Below are 19395 nucleotides of genomic sequence, written 5' to 3'. Positions count from 1 at the left end.
GACAAATAAATGTGTTTTAACAGCATTGTGTTGCAAAGAGTGTAGAAGTAGCAGTAATAAGTCCATTATTGAATCAAACTATATTCCACGTGATCGGAAAGTGCCTTTTAATAACTACTGGAACTTGGAAAAGTGTGGTCTGTGATTCTGGTTTGATGAACAGGCTTTGCTCACCATTTGTTATCACGGAAAGAGAGAAATCATTAATATACCACTCGGCCACATGCTGAATGTGTATCTCCTCCGCTATTGATTTAACTACAGTAGTGAAGGAACTACACCCGTCAAACATTCAGCTTCGTTTCCTCGGGAGGGAATAGTACACAGGTGTAGTGGTTTTCCATTTAGGTCTACATCTACTTCCATTTAGGCCTACATCTACTTCCATTTAGGCCTACATCTACTTCCATTTAGGCCTACATCTACATCCATGCAGTCAAAATACCGGCGTTTAAGCTTGGTTCTCACTTGACGTAGGCGCAACGCAGGTGAGTTAACCAATCACAAGCGACAGTTCTACATGATCCATTGCGTCGTGATTGGTCAGTCGTTCCGGTGTAACAACTGCGAGATTGTTGCGGAGATAGTGTAAACGGGGGTATGAGTAATGCGTAAGCAGAGATGATATAATGAAAAGGAATTATGTTAATGAAAACAGTTCACATCAACTTATTAATAATGTCAGTTGTCCAAACTGTGCCTTTAGTTATACGGATGCATCCGATTCTCGGTACTGTATCTAGAGTTTCTCCAGTATCATAGGAATATTGCTTAACCTAACCTATACATGATACAAGCACTGCATGTGATCAAATGCTGTCCAATTACTATGATACTAGTCAATTATTGTAATATGTGGAGATACAGCACTGAGAATTGGATAAAGAATGTTGAAATATTATGCACAGCATTATAAACAGTTCAATTCGTTTGAATGAAAATAAGCCTTGATAATATTAGCGTTTATAAAGCCTACTGTCATTAATTTAAGAGCAACTTTTGAAAGTTTCTTCAATTATTTATACATAATTTGTACTGGTTGATGTTAGTGTAAATGTAATTAATTTTAATTTGTTAAAAGCTAAAGGGGGAATCGATGCATGAGTTTATGATGTGAATTCGTAATCATAATTCCCAGTTGATCTGCCATGTAAAATAGAAGACGAATAATGGCATATTGATCCAAGATCCTATGGGTCTATTATCATACGGTTCGTTCATCAATTAAAACCTGAACTTACAATGAATTGTATACGTAAACGCGATCGAGCTAAAAATAAAGTCTTACATAATCCGCTTAGATGAGAATCGGAAGACTCAATTTGATGAACTCAATATGCCGTGCGTAAATAACGCCATGCTTACGCATGCCTTGCTCTAGCTTTGTTCACACGTCACACTGTATGCATGATTAACAAATTGTGTCACACTTTTGCACAGGCTCCCGTCTCAACATTATCTTATTCTAATTACACAATTAGTATTTTCTTATAATAATTATAACAACTGCCTTTATGTTTTTAATAACGATTTTGGTCCTTGTGATCTGTTGATTTTGCTTACAAAATAATGTACACTCCCTCCCCCTTAAGGCCAATTTACACAGACGAGCGGTAACGGTAAGAGTAAAACAAAAATATAGAACCTATGTTATTTCTTATGACCAGAACGCGGAGCAGACTGCTGAGCGGAAATCCGCTCAGGATAGAAACAGATTCTATATCTGATCAAATTTGTTTGAATTTAGGATCGAATTTAGTTATAATTTTTTCCTTTGCTTCTGTCCGTAATGTAACAACCAGCTTTAAAGCGAACTTATAGAATTTTAACGAAATTGATTATAGTTTTTATATGGCAATGGTACGAATTTCAAAATAATCGTTTACTTATTTGGGTGTGACGTGTCAGTGAATAAGTTTTAATGATCTAAGTTAGTTATCAAACTTGCCAACATTAACAAGAAAACAAAACAACAATATAGCGCGTCACGAAAATGGCGTATATAATGCTAGTTTCCAGTTTTGACTTAATATTAGCAAATTTTTGCGCATATGGCGCTTCGTACGTATACTACTTGAGCTTGTATTTTCAGACAAAAATTGAAATAAACAAAATTAATAAAAAAGACAATAAATACAGACTTGAGGGCAAGTCTATATACATGCACGCATATTTATGTAAACATCGACGTAAATTATGTTTGAGGTTGAAATACTATGGACAACAACATCCTCTGGCGGGATTCAAACTCGAGCTGTTATATAATCATACTACGTAGACAGTTCATAAAAGAAAACATAATAATGATTTATGTTTTTAAAATTGTTCACGTGGTATGATCGTAAGTTACGTAAAAAACCCGCAAAACAAAATAACATCCTCTAGCCGGATTCGATCCAACGAACGATCATACAACGTTGACAAAATAAACATTTATTTTTCCTTTTATCAGTGGTTTTTTATAACGTAACTTACCGTTGTAGATTACGATCTAATACGATAGTATGTTTGTTATTTTGTTTACTGTTTAATTGATTTATAAATTATATAATTTTTCCTATGACTACACGATGTATACAATTTACAATGTACACTTGATATTTAAAGAGTATTAAGTAGGCCTAATTGTTCTTTAATTAAAAAAAAGAGAATTATTGGGGTTTTTTTTACGTGAGCGTTAAACACGTATCAGACTGTTATGTGCACGCAACTTACTCGCAATTCATACGCAACTAACTTAAGCCGGAACTCTTAAAAATTATTTTCGGTAATTTGTGCAATAAAAAATAACTAGCTACTTGTTGTTATTGTTATTTTTGTTCCGTTCTCCGTACTGAATGTTCTTTTTATTTTTGGCTCTGTGAAAATTACTTGTTTTTTTTTTAATGTACCGTTTCAGGACGACAAGACAGTGACGACATAATAATGCAGAGAAAACGAAGATATTAATATCGTTACACTAATTGTGATAACATAAATGATAACGTTGATTACGAGTATAGTGATTAATTTAGATTTCTGTGTGTGTTCTGCTATATAATTTTTGTTTAAATAAATGAACAAGAAAATTGTGCATTATGTTTTGTCTTCAAAATAAACACGCGTCGTACGCTGCATCTCTGATCTATCATCGGTGCCTACGCATCAGACATATAATCTATATTTAAGCTGAAGCGTTCCCTTATATTATATGCAATCTTGATTAAATAAACAATCTATACTTACTGTATACTAGGATATTATGTAAACGTAAATCAATTAACGAAGAGATATTTTAAGACACATGAAATAACAGATTAGAATTAACAATTTGCATGGGATTAATAACACAATTCATACAAGATGCTTTTGTTGATGAGAGTGAACAAATTGTTGTCAAACCGGATTTGAACATAATAAAGTATATCCTTTGCATAATTGGTTATCCGTAACAAAGGTATGAATAACCCATTGTGATTGTCAAGTCTCTTTTTCTTCATAAGACCAGGTTCTACTATTTCTTCCTCTTCCTTTTTGTGCAGAACGGTTCTAACGCATTTCGTAACTTGGCCATGCAACTGCAAACCTTTACGTGAAGCTAGCAACTTTTTTATGCCGTCAGTCTGTTTGAAAAAAAAGTGTGATGTGCCCAAATATGGCAGTGATATGCTTAAATATGGTAGGAATTGTTTATTCCAATAAATACGATAGATAAATTTAGATTGGAATGAATATTTTTATTTTCATTTAATATCGCATGGTTTTATTTAATATAAGTTGTTAATTATTTTACTGTTTTTACCGATTAACAATACTGTATTACATAATGAAAAAATATCCACTATCTACCATTATGATGTAGTATTAAACATTGATAATGGTCATTCTTAACAAAGCAAACATTTTAAGCGATTAAACAGACAAATGCTATATAATAATTAAATTGCTACTATTTGGCTAACAGTAGCCTACTAGTATTATAAATGAACTATTTTATTTAACATAATATTATTTAGTTAGCAAAATAGAGTGGGATATTAAGAATTAGGCTCCCCATGTATTTTATAATAGTAAACCTTTTGAAGAAGAGGATTGCCTTAAAATGGTTATTTGGTAAATGCCAAAATGTATTGAAACATAAAAGTAACCATTTTACACAGTGCTTACATATTATTAAAATTAGACTTTACTTAGCAAAAAAGTATTTAACATAAGTGAAAGTTTGCTAGAAGATAGACATTTACTTCAGTAATTCCAAGTACAGTAAATAAATAATAAAGACAGAACTATTAAAAGCATCATTTAATCAGTTTATTTTTGGTTGAGTTAAAAAAATAAACTTTTTTGTTTTTTTTTGAAAAAATTGATGTAATGCAACAAATAATGTTGTAATAATAACTGGTACATATCATACATTAATTTGTTTTGAGTTTAAAAAATGGTAAAATTGTCCAAATTAGTTTGCAATATAGTTTTATTTTACTTTTTTTTCGTAGTTGGGGACCCCTTATGTGAAAGATAACTGAACTACTTCCTAAATATAACTAAACCTAATCCTCTAAATAATCTCTCTCACTAAAAGTAAAAAGAAGTTGCTCATGGGATTCGAACCCCATGCATCGACATGTAAAGTGTATAGTCTAATCCACTGACTACACAGAAGGCTCGACAGAAAGCGTTTGCATTAGTAAATTGTTGTTATATCAATTCTTACGTCACACCTTATGGATTTTCATGTTTCATGAGGGGTTCCCAACTTATGTATGAAAAGAAATATTGCCACCAGGACGCATACCTAACAAAATAGAGTTGCTGATGCCCTGGTGTGTGCAGTTTGTTAATGTGTAGTTGAATCAATCAACTCCTCTATTACAAATTGCCGTCATCACTGAATATTAAATATTATTAGAGATGTCAGTGTATAGAGGTGTTAACAACTGAAAATAAAACAACTAAAAATATCTATAAATAGGAGGAAACTAAGCACCTGATGAAGAGATTTTTTATGAAACAGTAGAGTTCAATAACATGTTGAAATTTTAACTTGAGTCAATTATTTATTTATCTACATCTATATTCTTTATGAGACAACTGCATTCAACACTTGGAAACACTGCAAAACATTATGATGTAAACAATAAAAACGTTTAGACACCAGGAACAATCCATTTAAAAACAACCACCTTTAGTATGTTTATATATTCATTGTACATACACACAGTGTATAAATTAAGGGTAAACTATTACAGGTCTATAATCAGCGATATAATAATAATAATAGTTCATTCTTATATAGCGCATATAAGCAAGCTCTCAATGCGCTGAACATTATTACCCCAGTCATTTCCTGATCAAACACCTATGGAAACATACTCCCATATATGCAGCTAGTAATCAGCGCAAAGTTGTGTCTGATCTAACCGGGTACCCATTTATACACCTGGGTGGAGAGAGGCAAACGTAAGTAAAGTATCTTGCCTAAGGATACAAGCAATGCGGCGAGAGTTGGATTCGAACCTCGGTCTAACGATCAGTAGTCGAACGTCCAACACACAGCGCCACACGCCCTTACATAGGCATAGATATGATATTGTAAATCAAGTACTATTGCAATTTACTGTTAAGCGATCACATAAATGGTTCCCTAAATAGAGAATCCAATGTTGTTTGTTTCACGCTATATGATTTTTCTATTTCATAGGATGACGGAAAGATTTACCAGCAAATTTTGCCCGAGCACCAAGTTCCTCCTCAATTCTGAAGTTTCATAAAAAAAAAGAAAGGTTTCATTCAAACCTTTTATAATATCTCCATGTTTCAACATGTATTTTTTTTTATGTATTTTTATTAGATAACATTAGTACAGTTTGTATTGTTTTCTGGTCATTTTTGTAATTCCTTATGATAGTTAAAGTAAAAGCATATATTTATAATATACAAAAATGTAAGCTCCATCATGAACTTTTTGGCAATATAAAATAAGCAATATTACGAATATAGGTCATAGTTCATGACATAGGTCATAGTTCATGAGATAAAAGCTACATAGTTGGTGGTTTCACCCACCCACTTCTACCAGTGCACTCAATTTAAATTCTAAATATTATGGTATGTACATTTTTACCATGTGTGAAAAATGTAAATCATTTTGACAAATTATTGGAATAAAAATATCTATTAACAGAATATTAACAGAATACATTATATTATATATGTTTAAAAAACATTGAAAAATTGAGAAATTTGTCACATGAAATTATTTTATTCTCCCTAAAATTACTAAAAAACAATAAAAATGTCCTACCTGAGAATTTGATTGTACTTTGCGAGCCTCTCTGAACGGCATGGAGCTCCAGTCTTTATTTGACCAGTGCAAAGTCCAACCACCAAATCAGCAATTGTAGTATCTTCAGTTTCCCCACTTCGGTGACTCACCATCACGCCCCAACCGTTAGATTGAGCTAACTTGCAACTGAAAAAATGTACCATTCAAATATAAATTTGTGCCAAAAATTAATAAAACTTATGCATAATTTGACCACTTTCGATACAGTTAAAAAATTCTAATACCGCAAAATTATTTCATAGCTTTCAAAATTCACTTTAAAAACTATGATATTTTGGGAAAACCAAAGGGTTTTGGCTTTTGATAATTTTTTTTTGGATTATACAGTTTAAATCAAAAGGAAAATTACTGAAAAAATGACAATGGTGTGGGTATCAGTGGCTGGATCTCAATGGAGAAGCAAATAAAATTAGCTACGGTATACAGTAATTATTAAAACAAGAAGGTAGAGCCAGAAAGAAATTGCAGAGGTTCCCGTATCACTAACCCTTCCTCAGTGTAAGCAAAGAGTACTCGGAGAAAGTATAGTTTACATTGCTAATTTATCATCTACTCTCAGTGTTGTATCTGCACATATGACCATATTTGTACAGTATTATAGAGAAATTCTCATTTGTATCATGGTATATGTGGTGCCTGTATCAAGGTTAGGTTATGGGCCCAAGATACAGGCGTCACATGGGATACACATGATGTATCACTGAATTTGCTGAACAAATTTAGATACAATATCAAGGAGAATTAGATACATTTATTTATTGGCTAACATATTAAGTAAACACCCCCCAGCCCTTCTAACTAAATCAACTAATAGGGCCAAGCTTAAATTATTTCTGTGATTTATGTCTTTTTAAGTTTTTGTTGTTTCCTAATAAGGAAGTAGCTCTGTTGTGTGCGTCACAAATGTTCAAAGGTGTAATTTCCAAATAAATTGATTGATTGAAGTCTTAAGGAGGACTTATGATTTTAATTATCACCTATAAACATGTTTACAGATGTAATAATCCCATGGGATATCATAGGAAATAGGGATAAGAACATCTAGATCAATGTGATAATGTGATAATAAACAATCTTACGCTTCAATGGATTCTGTAATTGAACCGATTTGGTTCACCTTAAGAAGTAGGCAGTTACATGCTTTGGCAGACACGGCCGTTTTGATTCGTTTAGGGTTCGTGACCGTCAAGTCGTCGCCCACGACTTGTATATCAACACGTGCCATGAAGTTGCTCCATGCCTCCCAGTCGTCTTGATCAAAAGCATCTTCTATTGACACAACTATCAGAAGATAAAATTAAATCATTGCAAAATAAATACGCATTACAAAAAATGTTGTGTAACCATCAAGGAATTATTTATCATTGTCAAGTTAAGTTTTGTTGATTTACTTGATCTTGAAAATTTATTTATTTTTATTACACCTTATTTATAGACGGTGACACTAAACAGCATATAGTCCTTATCCGAGAAGACTTGTTGTACCACCAGAACCATGGAGCTAGTGAGGCTCGAACCCTTGCCGAGGTATTGCGATTCCACTGTCTTAACTGCTTGGCCACTCACCGAAATTGATGTTGATGTTTTTGAAATGTCAATCTCTTTTTGTCAGCAAAATTTTGTATTGAAAGTAAAATAAATAATATAGGTAATAGTTTATACAGTGTTGTAACAGACATTAAGTTATCTATTATTGAACACTGTATTTTTATATTATTATTCCATATGCAGAATGAACTATATTTTTTTTCTTCATATTTCAATTCAATTTTATTTTGGAACAAGCCCACATCAGGAGAGACAAACAAATAATACACTAAATAAATAGTTGCATGAAGATATTCAAATACAAAAAGGAGAGTTACTGTACAAACAAGGTATAAAATGTACTCTTAAATTCCCTGTAGTTTTTAATCCTTAAGCTATAAGTTATAAATGAATGTTGAGAAGGGAAAATTTAAGGTAAACACATTATCATTATTTTGATTTTCTTTCTAAATAATTAATGACTAGCTTGTATTATTATTATTTTTGAAGTATTGCATGTCTCAAACACAATTCTGTATGTTTATATTTGTATCACCATCACCCATATCAAATGTATAATCGAAATTACATGTAAACTTATTTTGTTTTATTAAAATGTTTCAAATTTTGTTAAATTACATTAATTTTATATTATATTAAATAGATATATATTTTTTTAGGGCATCACTATTTAAGATCTTTCATTTTGTTTGTTTTGTGGTATTTCCGAGTTCATGTTATTTTGTTAGTTCGATTTGATTTATTTTGATACCATACAAGTACAAATACAGATAAAACCCATGTTGTATGGTACAAAGGATAGCCCTCTAAATTCCCAAAAGGCGAATTACATCCTGAGGGGTCCCCTCTTAGAAAATCAATATAAAGAGCAAATGAAAATGTTTAATGATAGAAATAATATCTATCTTTTGTTCATCTCATCATCAAATGTGCATGATGCAACGAAGAGCACTTAGTGACATAAATAACACATATGACAGTAAACGTGGCGCAGGGCGACTGAACAAGTTATAATTTATTAACCAATCATACAATATTAAAGTGATGAGACTCAAGTACATAATTTCTCCTATTGCCTATTACATCGCAGCTGTATGCGATCACACTTAAGTGCATAATTCATGTTAACAACCAATCACAACAAAGCTTTCCGCAATCATACTTAAGTGCATATTTCATATTACTGAAATCACAAGGCAGAATGAAGTGACCAACTGACCAATCACAAGGCAGAATGAAGTGGACATAAGTGCATTATACAAAATATTGACCAATAAGATGTTTGGTATTATAATACTTATATACTTATATAACTTATATTATAGTCATAAGTACACATGACCTTCTTAGAAAAAGACGGAACACTCATATTTAATAAAAATTCATCAAACATCACGTTCTTGTATTTGTGCCAAAACGTTCTTACCAAGAAAATCTGTCATAAACTTTGCATATAGTAGAACCACCTCTAGTAAGGGGACACCCTTAGGCACTAATAAAGTGTTTACCTTAATAGGGGTTTCCCATGAATATGAGTTGGCGATAATGTTTAAACATATGGATACCTGAATAAAGGGCCCAAGTCCACACAATTTGAGAAAATTTTAAAAAAAACATAAAATCATATTTGAATTATTTATTGTTGATGTTATTGTTTATATGACAACCTATGTTATGTTATGTTATGTTATGACAACCAATTCATAGCTTATGTTGAGAACAATACCTTATTACCGGCGTACCAATCTGCCTATCGGAAAGGTTTTAGCACAGAGACGGCTTTGGTTAAGTTAACCAATGACGTACTCTGGAATATGGAGTTGCAAAGGGTGACTGCGCTGGTATGTATAGACTTGTCAGCCGCCTTCGACACAGTGGACCACGAAGTACTCCTCGACGTTTTGCATAACAAATTCGGAGTGGCCAATGCGGCATTGAACTGGTTTGATACTTACCTTCGTCCTCGATTTGCCAACGTAACAATCGGCGAAACTAACTCGGAGACAGCCAATTTGTCCTTCTCTGTACCTCAGGGTAGTATATGCGGTCCAGTTCTATACACCATATATGCCAGCACTTTACAAGATCACATCAGTAAGTTTGATATTTCTGTGATGGGATATGCCGATGATCACTCAGTGTATGATTCATTTAATCCAAATTCTAGTTCTAGTATGGTAAATACAATCACCAAATTACAAGAGTGCCTCATATCCATCAACGACTGGATGAAGTCCAACAGACTAAAAATGAACAGTGAAAAAACAGAGTTCATACTATTGGGAAGCAGAGCTCAACTCCTGAAATGCGAGAAAGATCATATCATCGTATGTCAGGACAGAATACCACGTGGTTCATCTGTAAAATACCTTGGTGTTAATATCGACGACCAGCTATCTTTCAAGAACCATATACGCGATAAATGCAGAACGATAGCTGTTAATTTATACTATATTCGTCAAATTCGCAAATTTCTCTCCAAGGACCTTTGCCAACAACTAGTTCAATCGCTCGTGCTGTCACATATTGATTACGCCAATGCATTGTATTATGGTCTACCTGCTAATACCCTTGCTCCAATGAAGAGGTTACTGCACCAAGCTGCGAAAATAATTGTCAGGAAAGGTCGGTATGACAGTGCAACTAACGCCATGCGATCCTTGCACTGGCTTCCGATGTCTCATAGATGTCAATTCAAAATAGCGTGTCTTGTATGGCGTTCGCTTAAAGGTTCCGCTCCAAGTTACCTGAGAGATATTCTTACTGTGCGGAATGTTTCTCGCAGTACTCGTTCAAGCACCAGCAATTATAACCTGACAATCCCACGAACTAAACGAAAGACATTTGCTGACCGTTCGTTCGCCGTAGCAGGACCCAAAATTTGGAACAGTTTACCAAGTCACATTAAACACTTAGACGACTATAATCAGTTTAAAAAACATTTAAAAGCACTATATTTCAAACAATGTTACGATACTAATTGATGTGAAGCGCCGCTGATTATAATTAAATGTTGTATAAATGTGCGCTATACAAGTAATAATAATAATAATAATATGTATTCATATCTAAATGTAAAATGATATAGTACATGATTATACGCGCTTCTGTTGAATCATTGGAACGTGTTTAAGAAAATGGGCTTAATAGGCATACATTCTATTCTAATCCTACTTGTTTTAATGCTTTTAAGAAATCTTCCACTGTATCATACTATTACAGGGAGTTGTGTAAGCTATAGCTACATTTGTAAATTGGTCAATTTATCCCAATTCCAAACATATTTCACTATTTATCATCTTCTTTTAAAGTAATTTATTCTTGTTTTTATTTTTATTACCATATTGGTTTTTTTTAGGGTTTCAACTTAAAAGCTTTGCTTATTTTGAGTTCCCTTTTCCCTAACTTTTTGACATATTTGTACATATCCTTAGTTTTAAAGAATAAATTGATTTTGATCGATTGATTGATTATATAAGTTACTTACCTGGATATTCAGCAATGAACTCGGAGTACAGATCTGCAAGTTGTGACCCATTTAGCTGAAAGAATACAAGCAAACAACAGATTAGATTATTTTTATTATATCTTTCAAAAATCAGTCCCGAAGAAAAGAATAATCAAAGCAAAAATTATTCCTAAAAGACTTTTCAAAGAAAGTTTAATTTATATTTTGTTTTCATTTTTTCCTTTGTTTTGAATTTAGTATGTATTTTAGCTTTTTAGATGAAAAGATTTAGATTCAAAGCATGGTTTATTAAAATTAATTTGCGCCATGAGGTAGAACTTAAACTAAATGTCAACCGTAAAAAATATATACATATAAAATATTATATAATATAATTATTACATATGACTTGTTCGATCATTCAAAGATGTAAAAAATGTGTGCTATACAAAAAGATTTTTTTTACAAAAAAACAATATTGATTCACTAAAATTTTGAATTTAATCATGAAGAAATTTCTGCATAATATACTGTGGTAGTGTCTGTGGTATGTAAATGATATAGGGCTTATTGAGTACAGTATTAACAGTCGCTTCTTCACCATAGTGATAAAATCAGCACATATTCAAGGCTTACTGTACCTTCTTTGTGTAACAAGACAATTCACGGTAATAAAGTTTAAGGCCCCTTTTGTGAAAAAGGAGAGTTACCTCACAAGTTTCTGTGTTAGTCGAACAAATATATGGAACAATTTGCCCGTTGATTTGAGAACCGAGATTTTCAAATAAATATTGTTTTATTTATATATTAATAACCAAGTTTCTGCTGAGTATGTAACAATGTATAACATTGTATGCAGGGCCCCAATGGAAAACAGTTTAACTACCCTGGGTAAACAAATGTAATAATAATATTAATAAAGCCAGTGCATCATAATGTATTGATGCACTTCAGACAAATTAGACAGTTTGGTGGCAGCTAGGCACTCTACATTATAAATACAATAATTTAATGCATTATCAAATAGCAGAACTAACTTAAACTTCAATTATAAATAGAAGATCCTATACCCATTTGGAAGGATCCGAGTCTTTGTTCTTGAAGTCCAGATCATATTTACCATCATGATAGAATTCAGAGGCAGCTACATCCATTCCGATCTCAATCTTGTCTGTATAACCAGCTTTTGCAATAGCCACCTTCAGTAACTCCAGTCCTATAACATTTAAATGATGGTATAAGTTATATAACATTTAAATTTAAATGTATATAGTAGATTCGTATTAGTTAAGTATAGTTTTATATATTTTGTCATTTTTAAGAGGGCCCCTGGATATCAGCTGGCCCCTGGATATCAGCTGGCCTGCGGGTTCAGCTGGAAGGGTTACTCTCTATAAATAAAGTTGAAATAAAAATTAAAAAAATAACATAATTAAGAATAAGAATCCATTAATAATATCATCCTGGATTTATAAATTGCCTAATGTTGTGAAAACTCTAAGCGCTGTACATGTTAATACTCTTGTCATTTTTGGATCAAACATGCATGGAAACATATACTCCCACAATACAGCTAGTAATCAGTGCCTGTGTCATTTGTACACCTGGGTGGAAATATGCAAACGCAAGTAAAGTGTCTTGCCTAATGATACAAGCAATGCAGATTCAAATCGGAATTGGATTCGAACCCACAATCTTATGATCAGTATTTCAACATTCAACCCACACCCCCTTGCATCTGGCCGAGGTCTATATCAGGTATCTGCACAAAAGTGAGGATTGGTGAGCGAGTTCTTCTCACAGAAAGAGAGGTTTCCAAAGAAATGAAAAGCAAGTATTTACTAGGATGTTACTGTAGATTGTAAATTTAATTTCCGAATAATTAAAATAATGGTGTTTAGGTACTGCAGGTGAATTGTAGGTAATGTGACTGGGAAAGTCTCATCAAGTGACGTTGTTTTTATTGGATTTTATTGCTATAGAGTACTATTCTCACAGAACTGTGTGTCAGGAATATACAGGGAATAATATTATTAGCATATCATAATGTGAACTATTTATACAATTTTGAGTAAGTACCTTCTTTATTATCTTGAATATTTGGAGCAAAACCACCTTCATCTCCAACATTAGTAGCTGTAAGGGAAAATAAAAATACTGTAACATATAAGACAATTTGGTATACTGATGCACTCAACCATTTTCAAACGTAGTTTTTAATTGTTTCTACGTTTTGCGAAACAAAACAATGTGCAACCAATAAGAGTTCAGGAAAATAGCTATGTCGCATTCATGAACATTTTAAGAATTGAAAAGCTCAGCAGACAGCTATTCGCTCCTTTATAATGGAAAAGTTAACACGATTCTTTTCTATGTGAAATGTTGAATTTGTGCAAACTAATCCGTCGCACAATTTTGCACAACAAATCAGGTGTCAATTTTTATGATCCTTAAGATTGCTATAGCAATAGGCAATAGAGTTGGTTAAATCAGGTTCAATTCTGTTCTTAATTTATAGCACGTTTTAGAATATACCAATTGTAAACCTACCGTCTTGTCCATAACGCTCCTTTATTACCTTTTTCAAGGTCTGATAGACCTCACAACCAATACGCATAGCCTCCTTAAATGATGCTGCACCTACATATTAATACATAAAGAAAAATTAAGTTTAATACCAGTGTAGAAGATTGAAGAAACTAAAAAGTATTATTTTCAATTATTTTATTTTATCAAGAACTCAAAAATTGTCTTGCTAGTCACGTTATATAAACAAAACCAAATATGATGGGTAAAATACAGACAGTACAACACTCATTTTGCGATAGTAAACATTTTGTTAAAGATCTATGGAATGGTATTCATGTACTTGAACGATTTATGAAAAATTAGCATTACCTGTGGGAAGAATCATAAACTCCTGCATGGCAAGCTTATTGCCTGCATGACTTCCACCATTTATAACATTAAATGCCTGAAAAGAAAAATAAATAGCTTTCTTTAAAGTACTGTTAATAGTAAGTATTTAGTATTATTCTACAGGCAATCTAACGTCTGGATGTTGATCTCCGGAGATCAAAGGGTTTATCTGTGGCTTTGACACGATAAGTTTCATGTCCTTTAATCAAACTCCGTGCCATGCAGAATATGTACAAATTACAGTACTGTTGGTATTTGTTGGAGCCAGACATAAGATCAAAGGACTGTTATGAGTTCCTATCTTGGCAAGGAATGCTCATCATCCTGTTAGATTGCCTTGAGTATGTAAAATATACCATAACTCTTGTAACCAAAACAAACATATTACAGCTTCATTTATGAGGCTCTTCTTAGGACACAGAATGTTTGGCAGCTTCCCTATTTCCACCATTGGAATTAAGCATGTTTCCACTAGGTGAATATATTCAAGCAAACTGAAAGCACTTGAATGTTTGATTTGTGCGAAAATATTAGCAAATGGAAAAAAGGCGTTAAGTGGACAACTTCGGGAAAAAGTGTCACTTTTATAGGATGCCATAAAACATATATAAAATGATGATGATTGTGAAAATGTTGAACTTTATAATAACATACTGGTACTGGTAGGATGACCTCCATGTTTCCTGCAAGGTCAGCAATGTGCTGATAGAGCGGTACACCCTTCTTGGCAGCTCCTGCCTTGCAAACTGCTAGGGATACACCTAGGATGGCATTGGCACCAAGCTTGGCTAAGATAAACAAAGACAGAAGGGATATAGTTTAGAAATGTATATTGTAATGTCATCAGAATTAGACATACACTGTTTCTGTTTGTAAATATGGGAATAACCTGCAACTTGCAACCTACTGGGCTGAATTGCGCACAGGTGTGGACAACTTTCTTCTCTCTCTTCGTGTTTAGTGCTGCCATTAAACGGCGCCTGTTTGTTTGTCTACAACGACAGGGGCCAAATTGACCTGTACACAAGGGTAACCCCACCTACTCTTCCAAAAGATGTACTGGGTTCTTTAAAGTTCACACGAGCCAGATGTGTACACTGGACCTCCAGTTTTAAGTCCTTATCCGAGAAGACTTGTTCTACCACCAGAACAATGGTCGAGGAGTGTCTTAAACCTGTCGATTGTATAGCTATGGTTTACTGTGCCCCTGTCTTAACCGCTCGGCTATTCGACTCGATTGAACAAAACTAATCAAACCAGAGACAGTAGAGCAGCAATTTCATTCAGATCAGAAACTGGTGCCTTTTTTCTTAGCTAACCACTAGACTCCCAAAATTTGAGTCCACAGTAATTGTGCCACTCACATTTATTTTCCGTTCCATCAAGTTCCAACATTGCCGAGTCAATAGCTTTCTGGGAAGTTTCATCAATCCCCTGGAATTAAAATTAACAAAAGGAAAAATATAAGTTAATAGTCCAGTCAAAATGGTATAAGAATTTGGGATTTGTGAATAAATTGTAGTTTTGTAGAATAAAACCCCAAGGTTGAACAGCTGAACATTTTTTCCAGAGGGCAAACTGCGGGGACACATGGATGTTCGGTGTGAAAGGTACCAACATCAAACTCTTTTGAAAATAATTATTAATTTAAAAATATTATCAATTAAAATGATTCTAATGATCATTGCTAGCAAACAAAGTAGAGGGCAGTATTTACAATTTTATTTAGGTTGGTGTGAAAGAGGTCTCTCTGGAGATCACCACTGAGTTTTGGCGTGAATTATTCATCCTTCTGTAGTTTAGGATTACAAATAAATAATTACGCACCTTTGAGATTATAAATGGTGCTATAACATCATTTATGTTGGAAACTGCCTTTAGTACACCTGAGAAATAAATAAAATTGATGACTGTAACTTGCTGATGTCTGATACTATCTAAATCTACTTTTTAACCTTCATGTTTAATAACTCCATGATATTACTTAATACTTAGAGAATAGTAATAATATTTATTGGTTACTCTGCTTTAAAACAGAGAAAGATTTTCGTAATGAGAGGTTCCACCCATACAAAATATTTACAAAAATAATACTATAAGTGTAAAATATTTGCAAGTTGTCCTTGGGTGGTACAAAGATCTAACTTTTAGCAGGCATTGTGGCTCACTTTATGTTGCAAACCCTAGAAAATAGTAAAATGCACCTACCTTTGCCAAGAAACCTTTTTGGATCTTTATCCCGCAACTCTAGAGCTTCATATATTCCAGTCGATGCTCCACTAGGAACGGCAGCTCTGAACATTCCTAAAATAAAATTAAAAATGTGAAATAAAAGTGGAATTTTTAGCACAATGAATTATTCCACTAATTTTCTGCATGTGCACCAAAAAAAACAAAATAACGGAAAAAATCTTAATTCTTTTATTTTGTAATCAATGTACATACAGTATTATCGGAATTAATTCACAACATCTGAAGTTAAAAAAACCAGAGGTGGTGTCTTTTAAAGTCAACACTGACTATCTATTATCGAGAGGTAAGGAGTATCATGTTGTTGCTGTGTAAGGGGAATCCCCTTTTCGTTCAGAAAATAATCAAAAAATTATGACCGCAGATGGTAGTACAATGGCTTAAATAAATCAATTTGCTTGTGTGTAAACCTTTTTGTTATAATTTTAATGCAGAAAACAAAATATACATCAAAATTCAGTTATCTTTATAATCTGTGAGAAAATGTAGAAAAACGGGAGCTCAATGTATTGTTAGGCCAGTTGCCGAGTTTGAAATACAGGAGTCTCCCGGCCCAAACAGGAGTGTTGGCATGCATGGCATTGGAAAAGGAAATGATTGCGATTCAATACCTACCTTTTTCAGTGGTAAGATCGACCTCAACGGTTGGGTTTCCACGACTGTCAAATATTTCACGAGCATGAATCTTTGTGATCGGCATAGTGAATGGATAAATTCTTTCTTTTTTTTAAAAAAAGGTTAAAAATAAGCATTTAATTTTAAATTAAATATGTTTAGTATGTAAGAATACTGAAATGTCATGTTTATTATATTTCAAAATTGTAATTGTGAGGGTGCAGAAAACCTACTAGGCCTAGCCACATCTAAAACATTTATTGATTATTCCATCAATTAAGCAATCCATCAATTGCGTTTTCAATGTTGGAGCCCCAGGATATATACTGGCATTTATTGAAAAATTTATAATTTTTGCCCTTGGAAAGTTGTTGAGCAATGGATCTATAGTACAGTAGGCTTAGTTAGGCCGCTAGGCTAGTCTAGTAGAAGGCAGCCTGGTGCATGCAATGATGGAATGGACCCTGGTTTTTTTGGCGTCTGAAACACATTCTGTTTTTCATACTTGTACTAGCCTAGGCCTACCGACTGGTAGGTAACCCACACTAATAATAATCAGGCTTTTCTTAGACCTTACTAGGTAGTAGCTTGATTGAAGACTTACTTTACAATTCCTTTACAGTTCAATGAATTCCAATTGCACAAGTTAGCCTAATAAGGCCCCCCACAGCAGACATACCACACTGACTGTATAGTATAGTATAGGCCTACTACTACCTCTCTCTGCAGAGAGCTTACCTAATCTCGCCCCTGGGCCCAGTTCCAGGGGCGGGCGTAGGGCCTAGGCCCTAGCTAGGCCTAATTTGGTACTTTATTTATTTATGATATTTTCAATTGTCTAAAAGCATACATAATGAGTGTAAACCTAAAAATCAATTCTCCAATAGTAACATTGTTTATGACTCGATGAAATGGTGCTAATTATACAACAAACATACCTTTGAAAAGGAGGAGAAAGGTTTAACCCGGGCTTGTGTCGGTTTTTTTTCGGGAAGAGAGAGAGTGCAGCTGCTGTACGTGTACCGGTGAATATCCCTAAAGATAGAAATAGTATCGTATTTAGGGTTGCTTTCTATTAAAAAAAATCGTGCCGGGTTCAGAAATAATTAACGTTTAGTATTAGTATGGCAGGCAATCACCGCCAAAAATACAATTACAACGAAACCTATTCGCAGAGACGTGAAAATTAGTGCACAGAATTAAAAAGTTCCTAGGTCGCGGATGTCACAAATCGGTGCTTCTGATCTTTTGTGTTATCATCATCTATTAATATTATTAATTATATACATTAAATAAATTGATTCGGCAGGTATAGACTTACTATGCTACGATATCACGGCGATTGCAGATGAGGTCAAAAAAACTAAAAGACTCACATTGGCCACATGAATGGATGGACCAGGATGAAAGGGGCAACACTTTTGAAGAATCAAGCATGGAGTTATTTTTATACTCCATGAATCAAGAATATCAACATTGATAATGGCAATGCGACTGTATCGTGTCATGAATGTCTAAAATGCATCATGGTGCTTACTATTTGTTGTGCCATTTCAACCTCGTGGCAAAAATGTTTACAAAAATCTGAACGTGCATTAGAGCCCGGCCAATTTTAATTATCACCATTATATCACTTTTTCGTCAGGTAGAACTAATACAATAGTCCATTACTCATGTGTCATCGGCTTAAGACTTCGGTAAAGAGTTCATATAAGTATTTTTATATTCATTCAATCATCTTATTTCGGAATACCATGGTCACATAATATATCCATAGCAAAAGAGAAAAGAAAAAAATCTTAATCTAAGGGCTCATAGAACAAAAACAAAAATGTATATATAACAAGTCACAAAAATGTATGTGTATTCTTGATTAGCGATTAATGGCCATGATCAAAGAATTACTACTTGCGTTCACACGATTTTTAAAACTAAAAACAGATTTTCTAATGAACTCATCAAAGGATGGAACGTCATGACAAACATCATGCTAGCACTAAAATTTCTAGGCTGCTTAAGCAAGTAAGGCATTGTTATAACATACTAATTTCAATGATCTCAGAGTGTGATCTTAGTATATCTACCATAATGTTGAGCAGTATGCTACATTCTGACACAGTAACTCTAAATAGATAACATTTAGTGGTAGTAGAACATTTACCAAACTTTCTATTTAGAGAGTTGGCCCTAATGCAAATTGATATTGACGTTTAATGTCACTTTCATCACTCAGATTGTTACTGATCACATGACCAAGATAGGTTATTGAATTATCAACGTTAGAGGTGCC

At 33.5% G+C, this 19395-nt stretch overlaps 2 protein-coding genes across 4 annotated transcripts in view; one reads left to right on the top strand and one right to left on the bottom strand.

Moving 5' to 3' along the window:
• Positions 1-19395, top strand: part of LOC144858790 (YEATS domain-containing protein 4-like) — a 163466-nt gene that overhangs the window by 138964 nt on the left and 5107 nt on the right. The gene's annotated exons all lie outside the window — the stretch shown is intronic.
• Positions 4267-18117, bottom strand: LOC144858770 (alpha-enolase-like). Of its 3 annotated transcripts, none has more exons than XM_078714880.1 (15): positions 18044-18117; positions 17106-17210; positions 16449-16544; positions 16068-16126; positions 15605-15674; positions 14895-15028; positions 14220-14295; positions 13872-13961; positions 13401-13457; positions 12392-12537; positions 11361-11415; positions 7405-7606; positions 6284-6451; positions 5585-5736; positions 4267-5266 (listed from the first exon to the last, which is right to left on the bottom strand). In XM_078714880.1, exons 2-14 carry the CDS (start codon positions 17188-17190, stop codon positions 5670-5672), a joined length of 1305 nt encoding a protein of 434 aa, XP_078571006.1. In that variant the 5' UTR covers positions 17191-17210; positions 18044-18117; the 3' UTR covers positions 4267-5266; positions 5585-5669. The 3 variants fall into 3 exon arrangements, with proteins under 3 accessions (XP_078571006.1, XP_078571004.1, XP_078571005.1); XM_078714878.1 differs by having other exon boundaries at positions 4267-5246; positions 5566-5736; positions 18044-18116; XM_078714879.1 differs by having other exon boundaries at positions 4267-5246; positions 5566-5736; positions 17106-17227; positions 18064-18084.

Source organism: Antedon bifida, chromosome 2 (genome assembly GCF_963402885.1).
Source record: "Antedon bifida chromosome 2, ecAntBifi1.1, whole genome shotgun sequence".
NCBI classification, from domain to species: domain Eukaryota; kingdom Metazoa; phylum Echinodermata; class Crinoidea; order Comatulida; family Antedonidae; genus Antedon; species Antedon bifida.
This window is presented reverse-complemented; position numbering and strand designations above follow the sequence as displayed.

Coding starts and splice junctions, on each gene's coding strand:
- LOC144858770 (XM_078714880.1), bottom strand. CDS start 17,190: ATGCCGATCACAAAGATTCATGCTCGTGAAATATTTGACAGTCGTGGA. Junction 13,458..13,871: donor GGAGCGTTATGGACAAGACG/GTAGGTTTACAA, acceptor TTTCCCTTACAG/CTACTAATGTTGGAGATGAA. Junction 5,737..6,283: donor AAGTACAATCAAATTCTCAG/GTAGGACATTTT, acceptor ATGAAACTTCAG/AATTGAGGAGGAACTTGGTG.